The 19,807-nt window shown below is 44.4% G+C and overlaps 1 protein-coding gene across 2 annotated transcripts in view; it reads left to right on the top strand.

The window, feature by feature from the left end:
• The window catches only part of LOC109924535 (T-cell-specific surface glycoprotein CD28-like), a 26,495-nt gene extending 9,416 nt beyond the window's left edge, over positions 1–17,079 (top strand). Inside the window, exons 2-5 of one of the 2 annotated variants that reach the window (XM_020524528.2) lie at positions 3,121–3,492; positions 11,341–11,441; positions 13,294–13,426; positions 15,148–17,066. In XM_020524528.2, the coding sequence (XP_020380117.2) occupies positions 3,121–3,492; positions 11,341–11,441; positions 13,294–13,426; positions 15,148–15,182 (641 nt within the window). In that variant the 3' untranslated portion in view covers positions 15,183–17,066. Of the gene's footprint in view, positions 1–3,120; positions 3,493–11,340; positions 11,442–13,293; positions 13,427–15,147 lie in introns of both variants that reach the window. The other variant, XM_020524529.2, reaches the window with a different exon arrangement.
• Positions 17,080–19,807: the final 2,728 nt, after the last annotated feature.

Here is a 19,807-nt window from a genome sequence, read left to right as displayed (position 1 = left end):
ACCTGTTTGTTTCCTCTCCACCTATCCTCTCCTCTATCCCTCTTCTATCCGCCTCCCACTCTCTCCCTATTTATTTCAAAACCCCCTTCCCCTCCCCCTTTTCTGATGAAGGGTCTAGGCCCGAAACGTCAGCCTCTCTGCTCCTATGATGCTGCTTGGCCTGCTGTGTTCATCCAGCCCTGCACCTTGTTGTCTCGGATTCTCCAGCATCTGCAGTTCCTACTATCTCTGGTTTGATCTCTTGTCATGTTTTGTCTTGCGGTTCAAACTCTGTGGCTTTTTTGTTTGTGGCTAACTAGCAGTCTTTACCTGTAGAAAACCATGCAGAAATCTCTAATCACTGGTGTATGGTTAAGTAGGCAGTCCTTTCAGAATCAATTGTCTATTTCTATTTGTCCTCTTTCTCCTTTCAGTATAATCAGTCAAATCTTAACCAACTGCCTCTCCCTTACCTGCTGCTTTCCTTGTCTCTTTCTATAATATTGATACTCAGTACTCGTTCTTTTCTTTCTGACCTTTGAATTCCCCATCCTCCCTGGATTGATAAGAAGGGCCATCAAATCCCTCTCCTGAAACGCATTCTTTCCAAGGATTTCAACATGGGGGCAAGCCCTCACCTTCTCCTAATCCCATTCATTCATGTGAAGTGTCCTGTGCGAGGGAAGGCCCTTGCTCATTGTCTGCTGGTACTTCACCTTGAGCCAATTTTCTTGGCAATTATTTTTCAATACTGATAGTTAATCATTTCCCTCCACATTCCAGGTGTGGGTGAGGAACAGATCCAGAATCTACCTCACGCTGAGCGGGAATTGGACCTTTCATTGTTGTTATTTTTGGACTTCATGCTGCCAATCAGTTAAATGAGCTAACCGCTACAAATCAGTAACTTGAAATAAAAGCCTTACAGTCTATTCATCACTTGCGAACAATTTATATTATCATATCAAACACTTGTTGACCACTTGTACTGAATCTGAGACCTCCTCTGTTCCTTTAACATGAATTGCAGATCTCTGCTACTTAAGGGGATGTTGTACAGTTTTGGTCCTCTATCCAATTATTTTATGACCCTAACAAGATCACCAAATTATGTTACAATCTGGTTAGGGGCCAATAACTTTTGTTTTAGAAATAAAAAGGTAAGATCCAGGGGACTTACAAAGAGAACAAAGCCACAAGATCCTATAGTTCTGAGCAGATAACATGACTTTACTACACAATTTACGACAGTAACACCAATGTAAAACACATATGTAACTTATTTCTAGCACCAGGATTAACAAATGGTAACCATAGATAATATAGATTATAATTGAACAACCCACAGTTCACATCAAATAACAAATGCTATCAACTCAAATTCCATGGATTTCTCAGTAACTTCCTTCAAACGATAATGATATAAAGGATTATAATTCTACACTTTGACAATCTGGCCTTGAAATACCCTCTCAAGAGCCACCCTAGCATCAATTGTCTCAGCGACTGCTCCTGTTATTGCCGATCACATATAGTCCTGGCCTGGGTTCATACTCCCCAAGGCCTTGAGACAGTTCTCCAGTGCTTATTCACCAGCACAACTCCAACTTTTCACCGACAGTTAGCTTCACCAAGCTAAAACCTGTCCTTGGGTATCCCCGAGTTCCAGTCTTTCTCAAAGAATGAACCCCTCTGCACTGAAGTATTAATTTTTATAGATGACAAGGTGTAGAGCTGGATGAACAAGGCAGGCCAAGCAGCATCAGAAGAACAGGAAAGCTGACGTTTCGGTCCTAGACCCTTCTTCAGAAAGATGCTGCTTGGCTGCTTGGCATGCTGTGTTCATCCAGCTCTACACTTTGTTATCTCAGATTCTCCAGCATCTGCAGTTCCTACTATCTATTAATTTTTATAAGCTTCTTCTGAGGCCCCCATGGCTTCCCCCAAAACACAAGCCAGGGGACCTTCCCATTTTAGATCCCCAGGACTCCAATTCTTGGCTGCTTACTAGTTCCTAGTCCCTGAGTTTGTTCAAGCAGCACAACCATCCATATGTTCTTGACTCTTTCTCTGCTAAACAGTTAAAATTCATTCATCCTAACTTGGGGTCTGCCCTGTCTCTGTCTCTCTTTACAACTGTCTGTGACCTTGGAACTGCTTCTCAGTGGCCCTTGAACTGTCCTAAATGATCTATTGAAACCCTTACAATAAGCCCCATCAGTTTTGCAGGGCAGTATTGAACACTGCCCATCCCCTACACTAGAACTGAAGTTGCTCTGCATATTATATTTCACAGAGATTGTTGTGTTTCCAGGTCAACCTGGATATACAGAAAACAAACTTTATCACACCATCTTGTTTATAATTATCCTAATAATGACCATGGGTTTGCTAAATCATTAGAATTAACCATTACAGATTTAAGTTGTTTATAATAATGTTTTACTTCCTTTGATGGACCATATTGGTTGGATGATAAGTGATTGAAGTCTCAGTTGCCAACTTGCTCTACCTCTCTCACACACTCTACAGGCCCTCCTCCTAACTCTTCCACCCTCACTCACTCACTGCAGTCCTTATTCCCATCACCCTCCACCCTCACTCACTCAGCTGTCCCTCTTCCCAAATCTCTCCACTCTCAAGTACCTTTTGGAGATGGCTCCACCCGGTGGGCAATGTCCTAAGCCAACAGTGAAAACTTCCCTTAGACCACACCTCCCAAATCCATGACCACTTCCATCTGGAAGGACAAGAGCAGCAAATACATGGGAACACCACCAACTGCAAGTCCCCCTCTGAGCCACTCACCATCCTGACTTGGAAATACGTAGCTGTCCCTTCAGTGTTACAGAGTCAGAATCCTGGAATTCCCTCCCTAAGGCCATTGTTAGACTTTCTAAACACACAGATCGCAGCAGTTCGAGAAGGCAGATCACGACCACCTTCTCAAGAACAATTATAGATGGGAAATAATTGCAGGTCCAGCCAGCGACACCCACATCCCATGAGAGAATAAAGGAGAATTCTTACATCTCGAGAGTTGGGCTGGTTAATTGACACAGTTTGACCCACAGCTCAGTAAGTATTTCTTTCTGTTCAAGTTTAAGTTATGTTCCTTTGTCTTCCTCCTCTCTACCTCAGCTCTAGCATTTCAAGTTCTTCAGCCTAGACGAATCCTTGTAGACAGCCACAATGTCACTCTCGAGTGTGAGTACAACATCATTGGAAATGGATCACCTGGGCAGATCAGGATCACCATTTATAAAGGTGAACTCAAGGCTGACACTGAGGTCTGTGCTATGTCCTTCAATACCAGTGTGGATCATTTCGAGAGGAAAACGGCTCCAAACTGTCAGGGACAATCCCGGAACAGCAGTGTCTCAGTAACACTCAGTGGGCTAAACACATCCCATAGTGACTTATATATTTGCCAAATGGAGAAAATACATCCACCTCCCTACATCGAGAGCAAAGGAAATGGGACTTGTATTTTCATCACTCCAGAGATGCCTGGTGAGTACAGAGATCTGAAATAAAAACAAAATAACTCTCTTCATACTTGGGCAGCAACTCTAGAGTGAGAAAGACACAGTTAGCATTTAAGTCTCACAATCTTTCATGCAGTAGAGGTGTTTAAGACAGCATCAGTTTTTAGCTAGGGGAAATCTAAAGCAAAAATGAAGTAGTGATATTCTAAAGTCTACTCAAGATTGTTTCCTGTATCAGTAGAACCAACAAGGAGGAGTCTCAATTTTTTCCTTCATCCTCTATCGGATATGGGCGTTACTGGTAAGACAAGCATTTGTTGCCTATCCCTAATTGCCCTTGAACACTGTGTCTTGCTCAGCCATTTCAGGAGGTCAGACCAGGTAGGAATGGCAGACTTCCTTCCCTGAAGAATATGAGTGAATCATTCATTTTTACAATTGTTTCATGGTTGTCATCACTAAGACTAGCTTTATATTCCAGATATTATTAATTAAATTTAGATCCCTCCTGCTGTCCTGATAGGATTTGAACCCACATCTCTGGAACGTAACCCTTACACAATAAGACCATAAGAAATAGGAATAGGATTAGGTCATTCAGCCCCTCAAGCCTGCTCCACCATTCAATAGTATTATGGCTGATCTGAAATTCCTCACAACCACTTTCCTGCATTGTCCCGGTAACTCTCACTCCCCTACTGATTGATAGTGTATTTATCTCAGCCTTAGATATAACCAAGGACTCTGCTGTCTGTGACAACAAGTTCCAAAGACTCTCAACCGTCTGAAGAAGAAATTCTTCCTCATCTCAGTCTTAAATTGGGCCCTCCCCCTTTATTCTGAGACTATTCTTTTTGGCCCTAGACTCTCCATGAGGGGAAATCCCAAAAAGGAGAAACAAAAAAGTACAGCACAGCTACAGGCACTTTGGCCCTCCAAGCCTGAGCCGATGATCATGCCCAAACTAAACTAAAAAACAAACCTTCTGCCTTTATTCGGTGCATATTCCTCTATTCCCTCCCTATTTATGTAACCATGTAGATGCCTCTTAAATGTCATCAATGTGTCTGCTTCCACTACCTCCTCTGGCAGTGCATTCCAGGTTCCTATCTATGCCTCTCATAATTTTGTGGACCACTATTAGGTCTTCTCTCAGCTGCTGTCTTTCCAGTGAAAGCAATCCTAGTCTTTTTAACCTTTCTTCACAGCCAATGCCCTCGTGACCGGGCAACATCCTGGTGAACCTTCTCTGTACTCTCTCCCAGTCTTCGACGTCCTTCTGGTAGTGTGGCAACCAAAACAGCACACAATACTCCAAATGCGGCCTAACAAAGGATTTATGTAGCTGCAACATGGATTGCCTACTCTTGTACTCCATGCCCCTGCCGATGAAGGCAAGCATGCCATATGCCTTCTTAATCACTTTGGCCACCTGCGTTGCCACTTTTAGGGAACTGTGGACCTGCACGCCCAGATCTGTCTGTATGTTAATTTTCCCAGGGGTTCTGCCATTTACAGTATAATTCACTCCTAAATTTGATCCTCCAAAATGCATCACTATCTTTCTAAATCCTGTTGTACCTTTCACTATTGTCGGCACTATCAGCAACTCCACCAATCCTGGTCATCTGCAAACTTACTAATCAGACCACCGACATTTTCCTCCAGATCATTTATATAAAGTACAAACAACAGAGGACCTAAGACTGATCCCTGTAGAACACCTCTAGCTACCGGTCTCCATGCTGAAAAACACCTCTCCACCACTACCCTCTGTCTTCTGTAACTAAGCAAGTTTTGATTCCATCTAGCCAGCCCACCCCAAATCCCATGTAATTTTAGTTTCTGGACCAAAGTATGTGGGACTTCATCAAATGCCTTACTAAAGTCCATATAAATGACATCTGCAGCCCTTCCCCCATCAATCGTCTTTGACACCTCTTAAAAATATTCACTCAGGTTGGTGAGACATGACCTTCCCCTTACATAACCACGCTTCCTGTCACTAACTAGTCCATTTTCTTCCAAATGTGCATATATCTTGTCCCTCAGTACCTTCTCCAGGACCTTCCCTACCACAGATGTCAGGATCACTGGCCTATAATTTCCTGGATTATCCCTGCTTTCTTTCTTAAACAAGGGAACAACATTGGCTATTCTCCAGTGCTCTGGAACGTTGCCTGTGGTCAAAGAGGGTGTGAAGTTATCTACTTATGTCCTAGCTATTTCCTTCCTTGCCTCTTGCAGTAACCTGGGATTGATCCCACCTGGCACTGCGGACTTGTCTACTTTAATGGAATTTAGAATATCCAAATCTTCCTCCTTCAATATATTGACATTCTCTGAGTATCTACTATTCTATTGAGTATTCACACACTCATCCCTGACCGCAACATCATGTCCTTCTCCTTGATGACTATCGGTACAAAGTACTCATTAGGGATCTATCCCACTTCTTGTGGCTTCATGCATAACTTCCCTCCTTTGTCCTTGAGTTAGCCTACTCTTTCTCTTGCCACCCTCATTTTTCTAATATATGCAGAAAAAGCCTTGGAATTCTTCCTGACCCTGTTTGCTAAAGACATTCCATGGCCCCTTTTAGCCTTCATGATTCCACATTTAACGTCCTTTCTAATTTCTCTATACTCCTCAAGGGCTTTGTCGGTTTGTAGCTGCCTAGACCTATTGTATACTTCCTTTTGGCTAAGCTTACAATTTCCCTTGGTTCCTGAATCCTGCCAATCCTATCCTTTAGTTTTGCAGGGACATGCATGCCCTGCACCCTAAGCAATCAGTCTTTAAAAGCCTCCCACATGCCAGGTGTAGATTTGCCCTCAAATGACTACTTAGAATCTTATGGAGTTACAGCCAAAATGCTCTCCTACTGAAATCATCTGTCCTGGCTCATTCCCTAATACCAACTCTCATATGGCCTCCTCTCTGACTGGATTGCCTGTCTCAAAAAGCCCCCCAGACACATCTAACAAATTGCTCTCCATCCGAGCCCCTGGCTCTAAGGGAGTCCCAGTCAACAAGAAGAAAGTTGAATTCACCCACCACAACTACCCTGCTTTTTTCACATCTTTCCACGATCTAACTACATATCTGCTCTGCTGTCTTCCATGCCCTTTGGGGAGGTCTATAGAAAACACCTAACATTGTGATTTCACCTTTCCTATTCCTGAGCTCCACCATAATATCTCACTGCAAGATCCCTCCGACATGTCCTCCTTCAACACGGTTGTGATGTCATCCCTAATCTGCAGTGCAACTCCCCCACCCCTTTTGTTTCCCTTTCTGTACCATCTAAAACAGCCATATCTTGGAATGTTAAACTGCCAGTCCTGTCCTTCCTTTAACCTGTAGAGAAGAGCCACATCAGGAGCACCGGATGCAATAGACTATGTTGGAGGAGATGAAAGGAGCAATAACATCATAATTCCATGCAGTAATCCATGCTCTTAGTTCATCTGTCTTACCTGTTATACTTCTGGCATTGAAGTAAATGCACTCCAGACCTCCAGGCCCTCTGAGCCCCGCAATTTCCCTCTGCCTGCTCTTACTCTGTGCTATGCATATCTCAGTCTCTCTTTTGTGCCCAGTCCCTGCACTTCCTCGCCTGTTGTTCTGGTTCCCCCCTACCCCGCCACACTAGTTTAAACCCCCATGAAGAACTCTAAAAAGCCTCCCGCCCAGGATATTGTTGCCCCTCCAGTTCAGGTGCAGCCCGTCCTTCTTATACAGCTCCCACCTTCCCCAGAAAACATCCTAATAATCCGTATATCTAAAGCCGTCGATCCTACACCAGCTCTGCAGCCACGTGTTCAACTGTACTCCCACGCTGGTCCTAACCTCACTATCTTTTCAGCATTTACCCTGTCAAATCCCTTAAGAATGCTATGTTTCAATGAGGTCACATCTCATTTTCTAAGCTCCAGTGAGTAGAGTCCCAAACTGTTCAACTTTTGTAGGCAAACAGGAGGCAGGAAGGACACAGCAGGCCAGGCAGCATTTGGAGGAAAGGAGCAGTCAACGTTTCGGATATTACCATTCTTCAGGACTGGATGTGGGGGGTAGGGGAAGCTGCAGATAATGGTGCCTCGAGGAGGCCGAAGGAGGGGTGGGGGGAAGGGGGCGATAGCATGTGATCGGTGAGGATTGGACGTGGTGTGATGGGCAGTAGTTGTGGAAGGGGAGTGGGCTGGTGAGTAGGATGGTGGATTGGATGGGAGTTATGTCAAACAGTCCCTCTTCAGTACATACACCGGTACTGTTCCCCAACTCTTCCGCTGTTACATCAATGACTGCATTGGTGCTGCATCCAGGTTGAACTGGAGCAGTTCATCGACTTTGCTAACAACTTCCACCCTGCTCTCAAATTCACTTGCTCTATCTCAGACACTTGCCTCCCCTTTCTTGACTCGGTTTCCATTTCTGGTGACAGTTTACAGACCGGCATTTACTATAAACCCACAGACTCCATAGCTACCTAGACTACACCTCCTTCCACCCTGTATCCAGCAAAATCTCCATCCCGTTCTCCCAATTCCTCCGTCTCCGTGACATCTGCTCTGATGAGGAGATGTTCTACTCCCAAGCATCCTGGATGTCTGCCTTTTTCAAACAATGTTCTTTTCCCCCCTCTGCCATCCAGACAGCCCTCCACCATGCCTTCTCCATTCCCAGCTCTTAACCACCACACCCCCTGCCAAACAATAAAGACAGGGTCAGCCTTGTCCTCACTTTCCACACCACCAGCCTCTGCATCCAATGTATCATCCTCAAGCACTTCCACCAACCCCAATTAGAGTCCATCACCTGCAACATCTTCAACTCCCCACCTCTCTCTGCCTTCCACAAGGACTATTCGCTTCACAACTCCTTAGTTCACGCCGCACTCCCCACCAGCCACTCCAACCCACCCGGTACCTTTCCCTGTAACTGTAAAAGATGCAAAACTTGCCCACACACCACCTCCGTCACCTCCATTCAGGACCCTAAACAGCTCTTCCAAGTGAGACAGAGGTTCATCCGCATCTCCTCCAACTAGTCTATTGCATCCGGTGTTCCTGATGTGGTCTTCTCTATGTCGGTGAGACCAAACATAGACTAGATGACCATTTCGCCAAGCATCTCCACCTGGCCCGTAATGGCCAACCTAACCCCCAGTCACCACCCATTTCAACTCCCCATCCTCCACTCCCCCTCCGACATGTCCATTCTCAGCCTCCAATATCACAGGGACTCAGAACACAAATTTGAAGAACAACACCTTATCTTCTGCGTTGAGGACTCAATATTGAGATCTCCAATATCAAATAACCATGCCACCCATCTCCCACCTCCTCTTCTAGTTCCACCTCCTCCCTTCCATTCCACCTTCTGATCCTCTCTCCCAGCCACCAACCGGATTCATTCCTCCTATTGACCAACCAGGTCATACCTACCACCAGTATCCAACTATCACCACCACCCGCCTCCCATTTACCTGCAGCTTCCCCTACCCCCATATCCAGTCCTGAAGAAGGGTAATACCCGCTGCTCCTTTCCTTCAGATGCTGCCTGGCCTGCTGTGTTCCTCCAGCCTCGCCTGCTGTGTTCCTCCAGCCTCCTGTTTGTCTACCTCGGATTCCAACATCAACAGTTTTTTCTTGTCTCTCTTCAACCTTTGCTCATAAGAAAATCCCTTCATACCAGGGATCATCCTAGTGAACATTCTCTGAACTGCTTCCAATGAAACAATATCTTTGCTTAAATAAGGTGATCAAAACTGTTTATAGTACTCCACATGTAGTCTCACCAGCACCTTGTACAGTTGCAGTAAGAATTCCCTATTCTTATACTCAAACCCCCTTGAAATAAGGGCCAACATTCCTTTAGCCTTCCTGATTACCTGCTGTACTTGTGTGTTAGCTTTCTGTGTTTTGTGCACAAGTATCCCCAAGTTGCTTTGGTTTGCAGTTTTCTGCTGTTTCTCTCCATTCAGAAAATACTCTGTTCCTTTGTTCTTCCTTCCAAAATGAACAACCTTGCATTTTCCAACTGGGAATCCCCCGGTTTACTAGTTTGGTGACACTGCCTCCAAGTCACCATTGCTCTGTTATTTTACCAAATATAATGTAAGTGCTGAGCTAGGTTTAATGAGCCACCCTATTGGAGTGGGGACATTTATTTTCTCATTATAATGAGATCCGACTGCTCAGGAGTACTGACAGCAGTTTGGACATCAGACCTTAGACAGAATAATAATGGACTTGTTGGAAGTGCAGTGTAGATTTACCAGAATAATATTTGAATTCCAAGGGATAGGTTAAAGGAGAGATTAAACGAACTGCATTCTCCAGAACTTACACAGTTATGAAATGTAAAAGACATTGAGGTGAACAGACAGGGAGTATCTGTTTAGGTTGAGGAATGCAGGACTAGGATCCATCGTCTAAAAATTGGAGCTAGGCTTTTCAGGAGTAAAGTTAGAAATTTGGAACTCGCAACATCAAATGCCAATTGACGTTGGTTGGACTGTTAATTTTCTCACTAAAATTGATAGCTTTCTGACAGCTAAGAATATGTAAATAGTTGGCTCTGATCAACCATGATCCTATTGAAAGGTCTGAGGGTCTAAATGGTCTCCTAACCCCTGTTCCTACATAATAGAGTGGAAGGTGGAGAGATTAAATGAACAACGTGCTTTACTGTCACTTTATAGAGTGCAATAAGAAGAAGGCAGTGATAACAGACCCCCAGTCATGACAACAGAATCATTATCTAAATATGGAAAGAGAGAATTCAGTACAAACTGCTTTTGAAACTCTTAAATTTGGAAGAATTGTCAATGCTGCCAGTGACAGAAAGGAAGAGAGACTCAGAAAGGGAAATTCAAAACTGTGATCAAGGGGAGAGAGGGAGACTCTTTTTAAATCCCTACAGTGTGGAAGCAGGCCATTTGGCCCATTGAATCTGCAGTGACCCTCCAAACAGCATTCCACCTAGACCCACCCCCATACCCTATCCCTGCATTTACCATGGCTAACCTACCTAGCCTACACACTATGGGTAATTTACCATGGCCAATCCACCTGACCTGCATAACTTTGGCCTGTTGGAGGAAACCGGAGGACCCAGAGGAAACCCATGCAGACATGGGGAGAATGTGCCAACTCCGTGCAGACAGTTGCCCAAGGGTGGAATCAAACATGGCTCCCTGGTGCAGTGAGGCAGCAATACTAACCACTGAGTCAGCATGTCACTCTTTTATTAGTGCTTGCACACACACAAAGTTGCTTTGATGTTCCGCACACAGAGACTGACATTGGCACACTGATCGTAGGCTGGACATTCAATTTCAGGCTTTGCTGCCGTGCATGCCACGAACCGGGTGAGAAAAATCAGAGGGAATGCTGTTTTCCAGACAGCCTCCCATCCCTACTCCCCCTAGCAAAGGTGCTGGTGAACTCCCTTCTGGAAGTGCTGAAGACCATGGAGTGTAAGACCATCCACCCACAGCACCAACAGGGCGCTTGACCCCAATGACAGGAATGGGACGGCAAACATAGCTCCAAGTCAGGATAGTGAGTGGCTTGGAGAGAGAAAAACACAGAGCCTATGAATGCAAATGGCAACACACAGGGACTGAGGTCAGAGAGAGGAAAAAGTGGGAAAAAAGTAAGAAGGGAGACAGGGAAGGAGAGAGGGAAAGCAAGAGAGAAGACAAGAGAGATGACACAAGGTGAGAGAAAGAGGAAAAAAATAAAGTACTGCTGTACAGTCTGCATCTGTCACAATTGTGGACCTGTTCGTTTAATGTCCAAAGGTGTTCTGACCAGTTGTACCATCAAGGCAGAAAATTGTGATAACATTGTCCTGTCTGTTGCAGAGATAAAGGCATGCCAACAATTCACTCAATCCTTTATGATTGTATTGGTCATCGCTGCACTCTTCATGTTCTACAGTATCTTCATTACCTGCATACACTGGGTAAGTATCACAAAGGCTTGGAAATGATGTTTGGAAAAGGAAATGCCAAAATATACTTCACTGAGTGCCAGCTGTAGTTTGCCAACTGCCAGATGCAGCTTACTGGGTATCAAGTGCAATCTATCAATACTAAGTGTCTCATAGGAGAGTTTAACAAGACCAGAAGACAGATTACTGGCTTCAAGATTGCAAGATTGTGCTTACAGAGCTGAGTATTGGTTAATGAGTGGACAGTACAAATAAAGCTGGGTTATCAAGTAACAAGTGCAGGTTACTAAACATTGGACACAAATTGTCAAACACTGGTTACTGATTGCAGGTGGCTGAACATAGTGTACACGTTATGAAAGTGTCAGGACAGGTTATTGTGTACACACTATCCAAATCTACCTACCCACTGCCTCCCTCGGACTCACCTTCTGGCTTCCTCCCTCAGTCCTACCTCCTCACCCTCTGCCCCAAAACTAGAAACTCCCCTCTTCTAACCCTACTGAGCCCCTCATCCTATCCCTCACTCTTATCTTGCACCTACTCATATTAAAAAGAGACAGAAACAGAGGGAGACAGCCTAACAGATAGGTTGACAAACAGAGAATTGGATAAAGGCAGACAGCAACAGAGAAAGAAAGGCAGATTGAAAGAGAGAGAGAGACAGATAGGCAGAGGATCAGACACAGACAGAAAGAAAGAGACCGAGGGCCAGAATGGTAGGGCCTTGGGCAGAGTTGTAGAACAGAGGGACCTAGGGGTTCAGGTACATAATTCTTTAATGTTTGCGTCACATATTGACAGGATGGTTAATAAGGTGTTTAGCATGCTTGCTTTCATTGCTCAGTCCTTTGAGTATAGGAGTTGGGACGTTGTGTTGAGGTTGTACAGGACATCGGTGAGGCCTCTTCTGAAAAGGATATTATCAAACTGGAGATGGTTCAGAAGAGATTTACCAGGATGTTGCCAGGTATGGAAGGTTTGAGTTATGAGGAAAGGATGGATAGGCTGGGACCTTTTTCCACTCGAACATAGGTGGTTGAGAGGTGACCTGATAGAAGTTTACAAAATAATGAGAGGTACAGATAGAGTTGATGGTAGTTTTCTTTTCCCTAAGATTGGGAATTTCAAGACTAGGGAGCACATTTTTAAGGTGAGAAGAGAGAGATTTAGAAAAGACATGAGGAAAATATTTTACACAAAGGGTGGTTTGTGTGTGGAAGGAACGTACTGATGAAGTTGAGGAAGTTGAGGAAGCGGGTACAATTGCAACATTTAAAAGACATTTGGATGGATATATGAACAGCAAAGGTTTGGAGGGATAGGACAGGTGGGACTAGTCTAGTTCGGGATTATGTTCAGCATGGACTGGTTGGACTGAAGGGTCTGTTTCCGTGCTGTATGACTTAATGGCACTGCAAAAATTCCAAATAACTAGGAGCTACTCATTGCAGCACCTAGGGCTGAGGAAGTCAATAAATTACAAAGACCAGGAAGAACTATTACCCCCAGACAAAAGGAGTTCCCTCTATCAACCCTAGCCTAACACCAAACACAACCATTGAATCAACCCACAGGGAAATCTCCCACAAGCACCATGTGCAGTGACCTCAAACAAAGTACACCGCAATGGAAACCCATTCAGTTGGAGGTGAAAGTAATGCCTGGTCAAGTTGTCAATGGACAGCTCTCCCATCACAACCTCACCTTTCACACTCAGATGCACCCCTGCTTCTCTCCTGCCCTCTTCCTCTCTTCTTTGCCCTCACTTTTCCTTGTGCTCTCCTCTTCCCGTCTGTCTCCCCATTGTGTTTTGTCGCGTTAATGTGTTTCTCTGCTCTGTATTCGATTTCGCCCTCCACAGCCTCTTGGTACCACCGCTTGTATTCTCAGGATGAAGGAGGCAGTTGACATGAAATGTGAACTGATTCACAATTCTGACGAGCCCGCTACTGCTACGTGGACTGGCCAGCGCTGGGAGACAGGCCCAAGGCAAGGCAAGTACATCCAAGCTGGTCTCTACCACTCTCTCAAGCCTCTGTGCCATCTCCTTCCACATCCCTCTTCAAAATTCATTTTCAAGATGCCATTGGCAAGGTTGGCATCAATTATCCAATCCTACTCACCCTTTTGAAGGCTAGGTTTATGTTCCTTGAACAGCTGGTACCAGACTGACCTACAGGACTGCTTCACAGGGTAGTTCCAAATCATTGACTTAAGTGTGGGATCGGAGACCTGCTATCAATGGTAGGTTTCCTTCCTCCAATGACCGTCATGAGCCAGTCAGGCTTTTAATGACAATCTGTCTGCTTCATGGTCACTCCTAATAGTTTTAATTTCCAGAACTTTTATTTGCCAAATTTAAATTCTTAATTGGCCAAAAGGGAAGGCATATCCGGCTTGCTAGTCCAATAATGTGCCCCACAACACCACCATGCCCTTTATACATGTCGTTCTCCTTTCTCAAGCTTGCTGCTTTCTCTGCTTTGTTTTTGCTATAGCTTACATCTTGTGTCCAAGGTTTTCTTTGTCAGACATCTGGTTCTCACCCCTCCCCCCAACCTCAATGGCATTATCCCAGGACAGGCTGCTCCAATCACCCATCTCCCTGCTCATGTCAACAAGAGAAGTTCAGGACAACTGATGTTTTTGTGCCTCAGGACCATCCAGAGACATCACCCTCACATTTCACCAAGTGACCCACTTTTAAGTAACCTTTCAAATTGATTTTCTCCCCTCCACTGTGTGTGTTTTTACACCCTACAGCCTATTTGCTGCTAGCTCACAAATCCCTTTCTCCTTACACAGGTTTTTTCTTCTAGTTTGGAGGCATGTTGACTCTGTTCAGTGATGGTTGAGAGTGTTGTTCAATACCAGTTTACTGACATGTATTACTTTTGAAAGAACATTCCAAATGGCAACATTTTAAACTTACCTCATGAATTTTATGAGAACAGTGTTGGAGGTGTTTCTCTTTGTGTACGTTGAATGCAAAAGTATTTCTATTTATGTTCCGACATTGTACAATCGACATGCTTAATATAAATTGTTGCTCTGTCCATATCTTGACTGCTCTTGTTTACAACTCAGAGATCTCCCATCTTTATAACAAAAAGACGACTTTTGGAAGGAGATGAGGAGAAACTATAGGGACTGTGGAAAAGCAATGAGATTTGGGATCAAATGTATGATCTGAATGGCCTGCTTCCACACTGTAGGGATTCTAATGAAGGGTAGTTGCTCTGTGGAGCTCTATCCTTCTAAAGGCTGTGGATGCTGGGCCAATTGGGCAGTCAAGAGTGAGACTGACCAATTTTGTTGGTTAAAGGTATGAAGAAACACAGGGCAAAAGCAGGAGAATAAAACTGAGATGCACGTCAGCCGTGACCTAACATAATGGTGAAGCAGACCTATGGGGCTGAATGGCCATCTCCTATTCCTAATTCCTCTAAGAATTATATGACTCCGTGCTAGAACCGGCAGAAAGTTCACAAATTGTGGCTTATTTCCACATCAGGTGAAGATGTCTTAATTTTTATATAAATTTTCAGTTGACAGTCCCCAGTCCTTAACCCAATATGTCAGCAGGTGGTGTGGATCTGCTGTTCAACTGGCTCTTGGGGTTGAAGGATAGCCCAGAGTAACATTGCCATTGTTGTGTTAATCGGAGCCACTTGGATTTACAAAGCCTTTCTCTGTCTGTTTCTTTCTTGTTCAGAAGTTGATAAAGAACCGAGAAGAACAGAACAATGAATATGTGAACATGGAACCTCCTAAACACAGCTCTGGAAGAAGGCGAGGGAACCACATGGGATACCGCACGTAACACAATGTCATGTATGGAACTCACTGGGAGGTGCAACTGAGGCCTTTCCTGAAGAGATCTGAGCAAATCCTGGATGATTCCTGAAGGAGCTTCACCTTCTGCATCCTTTCTACTTCCCTCATTGAGTTGATGTAAAAGCCACTGACTTGCGTGTTACTTGAATTCTCTCCAATGTTTGTTGAAGGTGGCAGGGTTGTGCAGTTCAGAAACACAGGCACCGCAAGGTTATGTTTAACCTCTGTCGCACAGAGAAAATTGGAGCTGGACCAATCCTCCCAGAGACCCAGGCCTCACTGAACTTTCTTTCAGATCCAACACCACTCTACATTATCTTCCCTTAGTTCAAAAGTTTTAAAAGTAACGCAGGAGTGGGAACCCAGTCAATTAAGGCTGACTTTCCCAATTTCATGGACACGTTTCATTCCTTTCTTGATTCCCCTTCCCCAAAGACCCTAGCCACCGTCCCAATACACCATCTGTGACTCCATCGGTTGAGAATGTCCCTTGATATCTATATCCTCGTTTCCTTTTTCCTTATCTGTCTCTCTTTCTCTGACTACATATTCTTTTTCTAACCCTTTCTCTACTTGCCCCTCTCTTTCTCTCCTTACTTTCCTTTTCCTTCAGTTCCTTTCACTCTCACCCCTCAGTCTCCTGAAGGGGAGGCTATACAGAGACAAAACAGACAGATACAGTCAGATACTGTGAGACACAGCCACCAACATGTGAAGACACAATAAGCACCAGAGTGAAGTCTACTTGAGTTGATATTCAAGCAATATTAATGTAGCCGATCAAACCATTGCTACCATTATTTGTGTCTTTGTATATTGTGTGGGTTTGTGCATCTATATTTGCATGTGTATCTGCATCTGTGCTGTGTCCCTCTGTGTGTGTGTGTGTCTTTATGCATGTGTCTCTCTCTGTGTGTCTGTCTGTGTGTTTCTCCCTCTCTCTCTCTCTCTGTCTCTCTCTGTGTATGTGTCTGTGTATGTTCATATTCCCAGTTCCTTCTTCCTGAGAACGCATAGGAATATCAACAGAAGTGTTATATGGCTATACCTGTGTGTTCACATGTGAAAAGCCTTACCAATCCCAAAACTGTTTTAAAATTTCTTCTAAACATTATAAGTGTAAAAGTTATTATCATCCTGTGAGACAGGAATGTTGAAGTAGTATCTTTATATGTTTACGTAAACAATCGACTATTTATATCAGGTTATTACTGGATTTGTATCAGCATTTCCACTATCTCAAGCACTGTACTACCCAAACATTGCGGTTGGTTGGCTCGCAGAGCTGATTTGTTGTTCCGCAGACGTTTCACTACCCTGCTGGGTAACATCATCAGAAAAAAAACCTTAGATACCCAAACATTGCTGTACAAAATGGAGCACCAACCAGGCCCTGGCTCTTTAACATGTCGCATATAAACATACAAACCTGCAGAGCTGATGGCACACACCAGATGATCCACCTGCCTGCTCACACTAACAGGCTGTGCAGAGGGAAGGTGCTCACATAAACAGAGGTGGTCCTTGGTGAGAAGTCCTGAAAGAAGGTCATTTCAGCACTGCCTCAGAGTGCACAGAGACTGGAGCACAGCAGATTCAAGCAGCAGCTCCAGTTATACTTGGACCTTGAATGAATGTTCAGAGACACATGAACTCAAACCCACAAGGTTGTTGCCTGGCATTACTACAAATTGCTTGCTTTTTTTCTTCAGTAGGTACATTTAGTCTGATGTCAATAATGAACATGGTTGTTTGATAATTGCTAGTTGTAGACATCTGTTCTTCAATAAATTGTCACATTGAACTCATACCGCCCGCTTTGTGAATTCATGCTAATCAACCATTTGTGCATTAAGTAATAAATGGATCCTTGTCTTCACCAACACTCCTGTATTTTTTCGGACTGTTCATATCACCATTTAGGGGGAGGAGATGGCCTAGTGGTATTATTGCTGGACTATTAATTCAGAAACCTAGGTAACATTTGGGACCTGGGTTTGAAACCCGCCACAGCAGATGATGGAATTTGAACTCAATACTAATCCGAAAATAAGAGTCTAATGGTGAATCCGTTGCCAATTGTTGGGAAAAAAATCCATATGGTTCTCTAATGAAGGAAATCTGCCATCCTTGCCTGGTGGCTGACTCTCAGATGCCCTCTGGGATGGCATAGAGGGTCTCAGCTTCCAGCTTGAGAGCTGGTTAACCCTTTGCATCAGTTCTTTCCCAGAGGTCCCCCTGTATCTCGCTCCACACAGATACTTAATAGGCCAGCGATGGCAGGACCTAACCCACGATCAAGGATCCTAAGGGCAAAAGTGCCATCTCCCAGATGCTGCTGAACAACTGCGCTATCGGGAGGTTGTCACTGCTGGTGGTATGACACCCATCTAAGGCCTTGGTTTATCTCTGGATCTGGGCATCCTGGTGCATGAATTGCTGAAGGTTGGTTAGCAATGGCAGCAAGTAATTAGGAGGCTAATAGAATGTTTTCATTCATCACAAGGGCAAGTGAATACAAAAGTAGGATTGTTCTGCTTCAGTTATGTCTCAGGGCATGCTGAGGCTACATCTGGAGTACTGTGCACTGTATTGTTTATCTCAGGAAGGATATAAATGTGTTGGAGATAGTTCAGGTAAGGTTTACTAAACTAATACCTGGAACGGTCAGGTTGTTTTTTGAAGAAGGATTGAACAGACTAGGCCGATAACCAGTGGGGGTTAGAAGAGTAATCATATTATCGAAACGTATAAGATCCCTGACAGGTCTCAATAGACTAAATATGGAGAGGATGTTTCCTCTTGTGGGAAAATCTAGAAGTAGGGGTCACTGTTTAAAATTCAGGGATTGTCCGTTCAAAACAGAAATGAGGTTATTATTCTCTAAGACTGTCGTGACTCTCACAGTCATACACCAGGGAAACAGACCCTTTGGACCAACCGATCAGCGCTGACCGGGCATCTCAAACTGACCTAGTTCCATTTGCCAGCATTTGGACCATATCCCTCTTAAACCATTCCTACTTATACACCCATCCAAATGCCTTTTAAATGTTGTAATTAAACCAGCTGCCACCACTTCATCTGCGTGAAAATGTTGTCCCTCAGGTCCTTTTTAATTCGTTACCCTCTCACCTTAAGCCTATGTCCTCTAGTTTTCAACTCCCCATCCAGGAAAAAGACCTTGGCTATTCAACCATGTCCATACCCTTCATGATTTTATAAACTTCTATAAGGTCACCCCTCAGCCTCCGTTGCTTCAGGCAAGAAAGCCCCAGCCTATTCAGCCTCTCCCTACAGCTCAAACAGTCCAGTCCCAGCAACATGCTCATAAATATTCTCTGTCCCTTCTCGAGTTTAACAACATCCTTCCTATAGAAGGGCGACCAGAATTGTATGCATTTTCCTAAAAGTGGCCTCAACAATGTCATTTACAGCTGCAATATGATGTCACAACTCCTATACTCAATGCACTGAACAATGAAGGCTCCTTCTGCACTACCCTGTCTACCTGCAACTCCATTTTCATGGAACTATGCACCTACACTCTTAGGTCTCTTTGTTCAGCAACATTCCCCAGGGCCCTACCATTAACTGTATAAGTGCTGCCCTGATTTGCCTTACTGAAATCCAACACCTCATATTTATCTAAATTAAACACCATCTGCCACTCTTCAGCCCAATGGCCCATCTGATCAAGGTCCGATTGTACTCTGAGATAATCTTCTTCACTGTCCACTACACCACCTATTTTGGGCCCATCTGCAAACTTACCATGCTACCTCCTTTATTCACATCCAAACTATTTATATAAATGAGGAAAAGCAGTGGATCCAGCACCGATCCTAGTGGCACACCGCTGGTCACAGGCTTGCAGTCCAACAAGCAACCCTCTAGAACATAGAACATAGAGCAGTTGAGCACAGTACAGGCCCTTCGGCTCACGATGTTGTGCCGACCTATTATCCGACTAAGATCAATCTACCCTGCATACCCTACATTTTACTATCCTCCATGTGCCTATTCAACAGTCGCTTAGAAGTCTCTAAAGTATCTGACTCCTCTACCACTACCGGCAGCGCATTCCACATGCCCACCATTGTGTGTGAAGAACCTACCTCTGACATCTCCCCCATACCTTCCTCCAATCACCTCATAATAGTCATTTCCGCCCTGGGAAAAAGTCTCTGGCTATCCATTCTATCTATGCCTCTCATCATTTTGTACACCTCTATCAAGTCACCTCTCATCCTTCTTCGCTCCAATGAAAAAAGCCCCAGCTCCCTCAACCTTTCCTCATAAGACCTGCCCTCCAGTCCAGGCAGCATCCTGATGAATCTCCTTTGCACCCTCTCTAAAGCGTCCACATCTTTCCTATAATGAGGTGACCAGAACTGAACACAATATTCCAAGTGTGGTCTAACCAGGGTTTTATAGAGCTGCAGCATAACCTCAAGGCTCTTAAACTCAATTCCCCTGACAATGAAAGCCAACACATCATACGCCTTCTTTACAACCCTATCAACTTGGGTAGCAAC

The sequence above is a fragment of the Rhincodon typus genome, chromosome 7 (assembly GCF_021869965.1).
Source record: "Rhincodon typus isolate 14 chromosome 7, sRhiTyp1.1, whole genome shotgun sequence".
Lineage (NCBI taxonomy): Eukaryota > Metazoa > Chordata > Chondrichthyes > Orectolobiformes > Rhincodontidae > Rhincodon > Rhincodon typus.
This window is presented reverse-complemented; position numbering and strand designations above follow the sequence as displayed.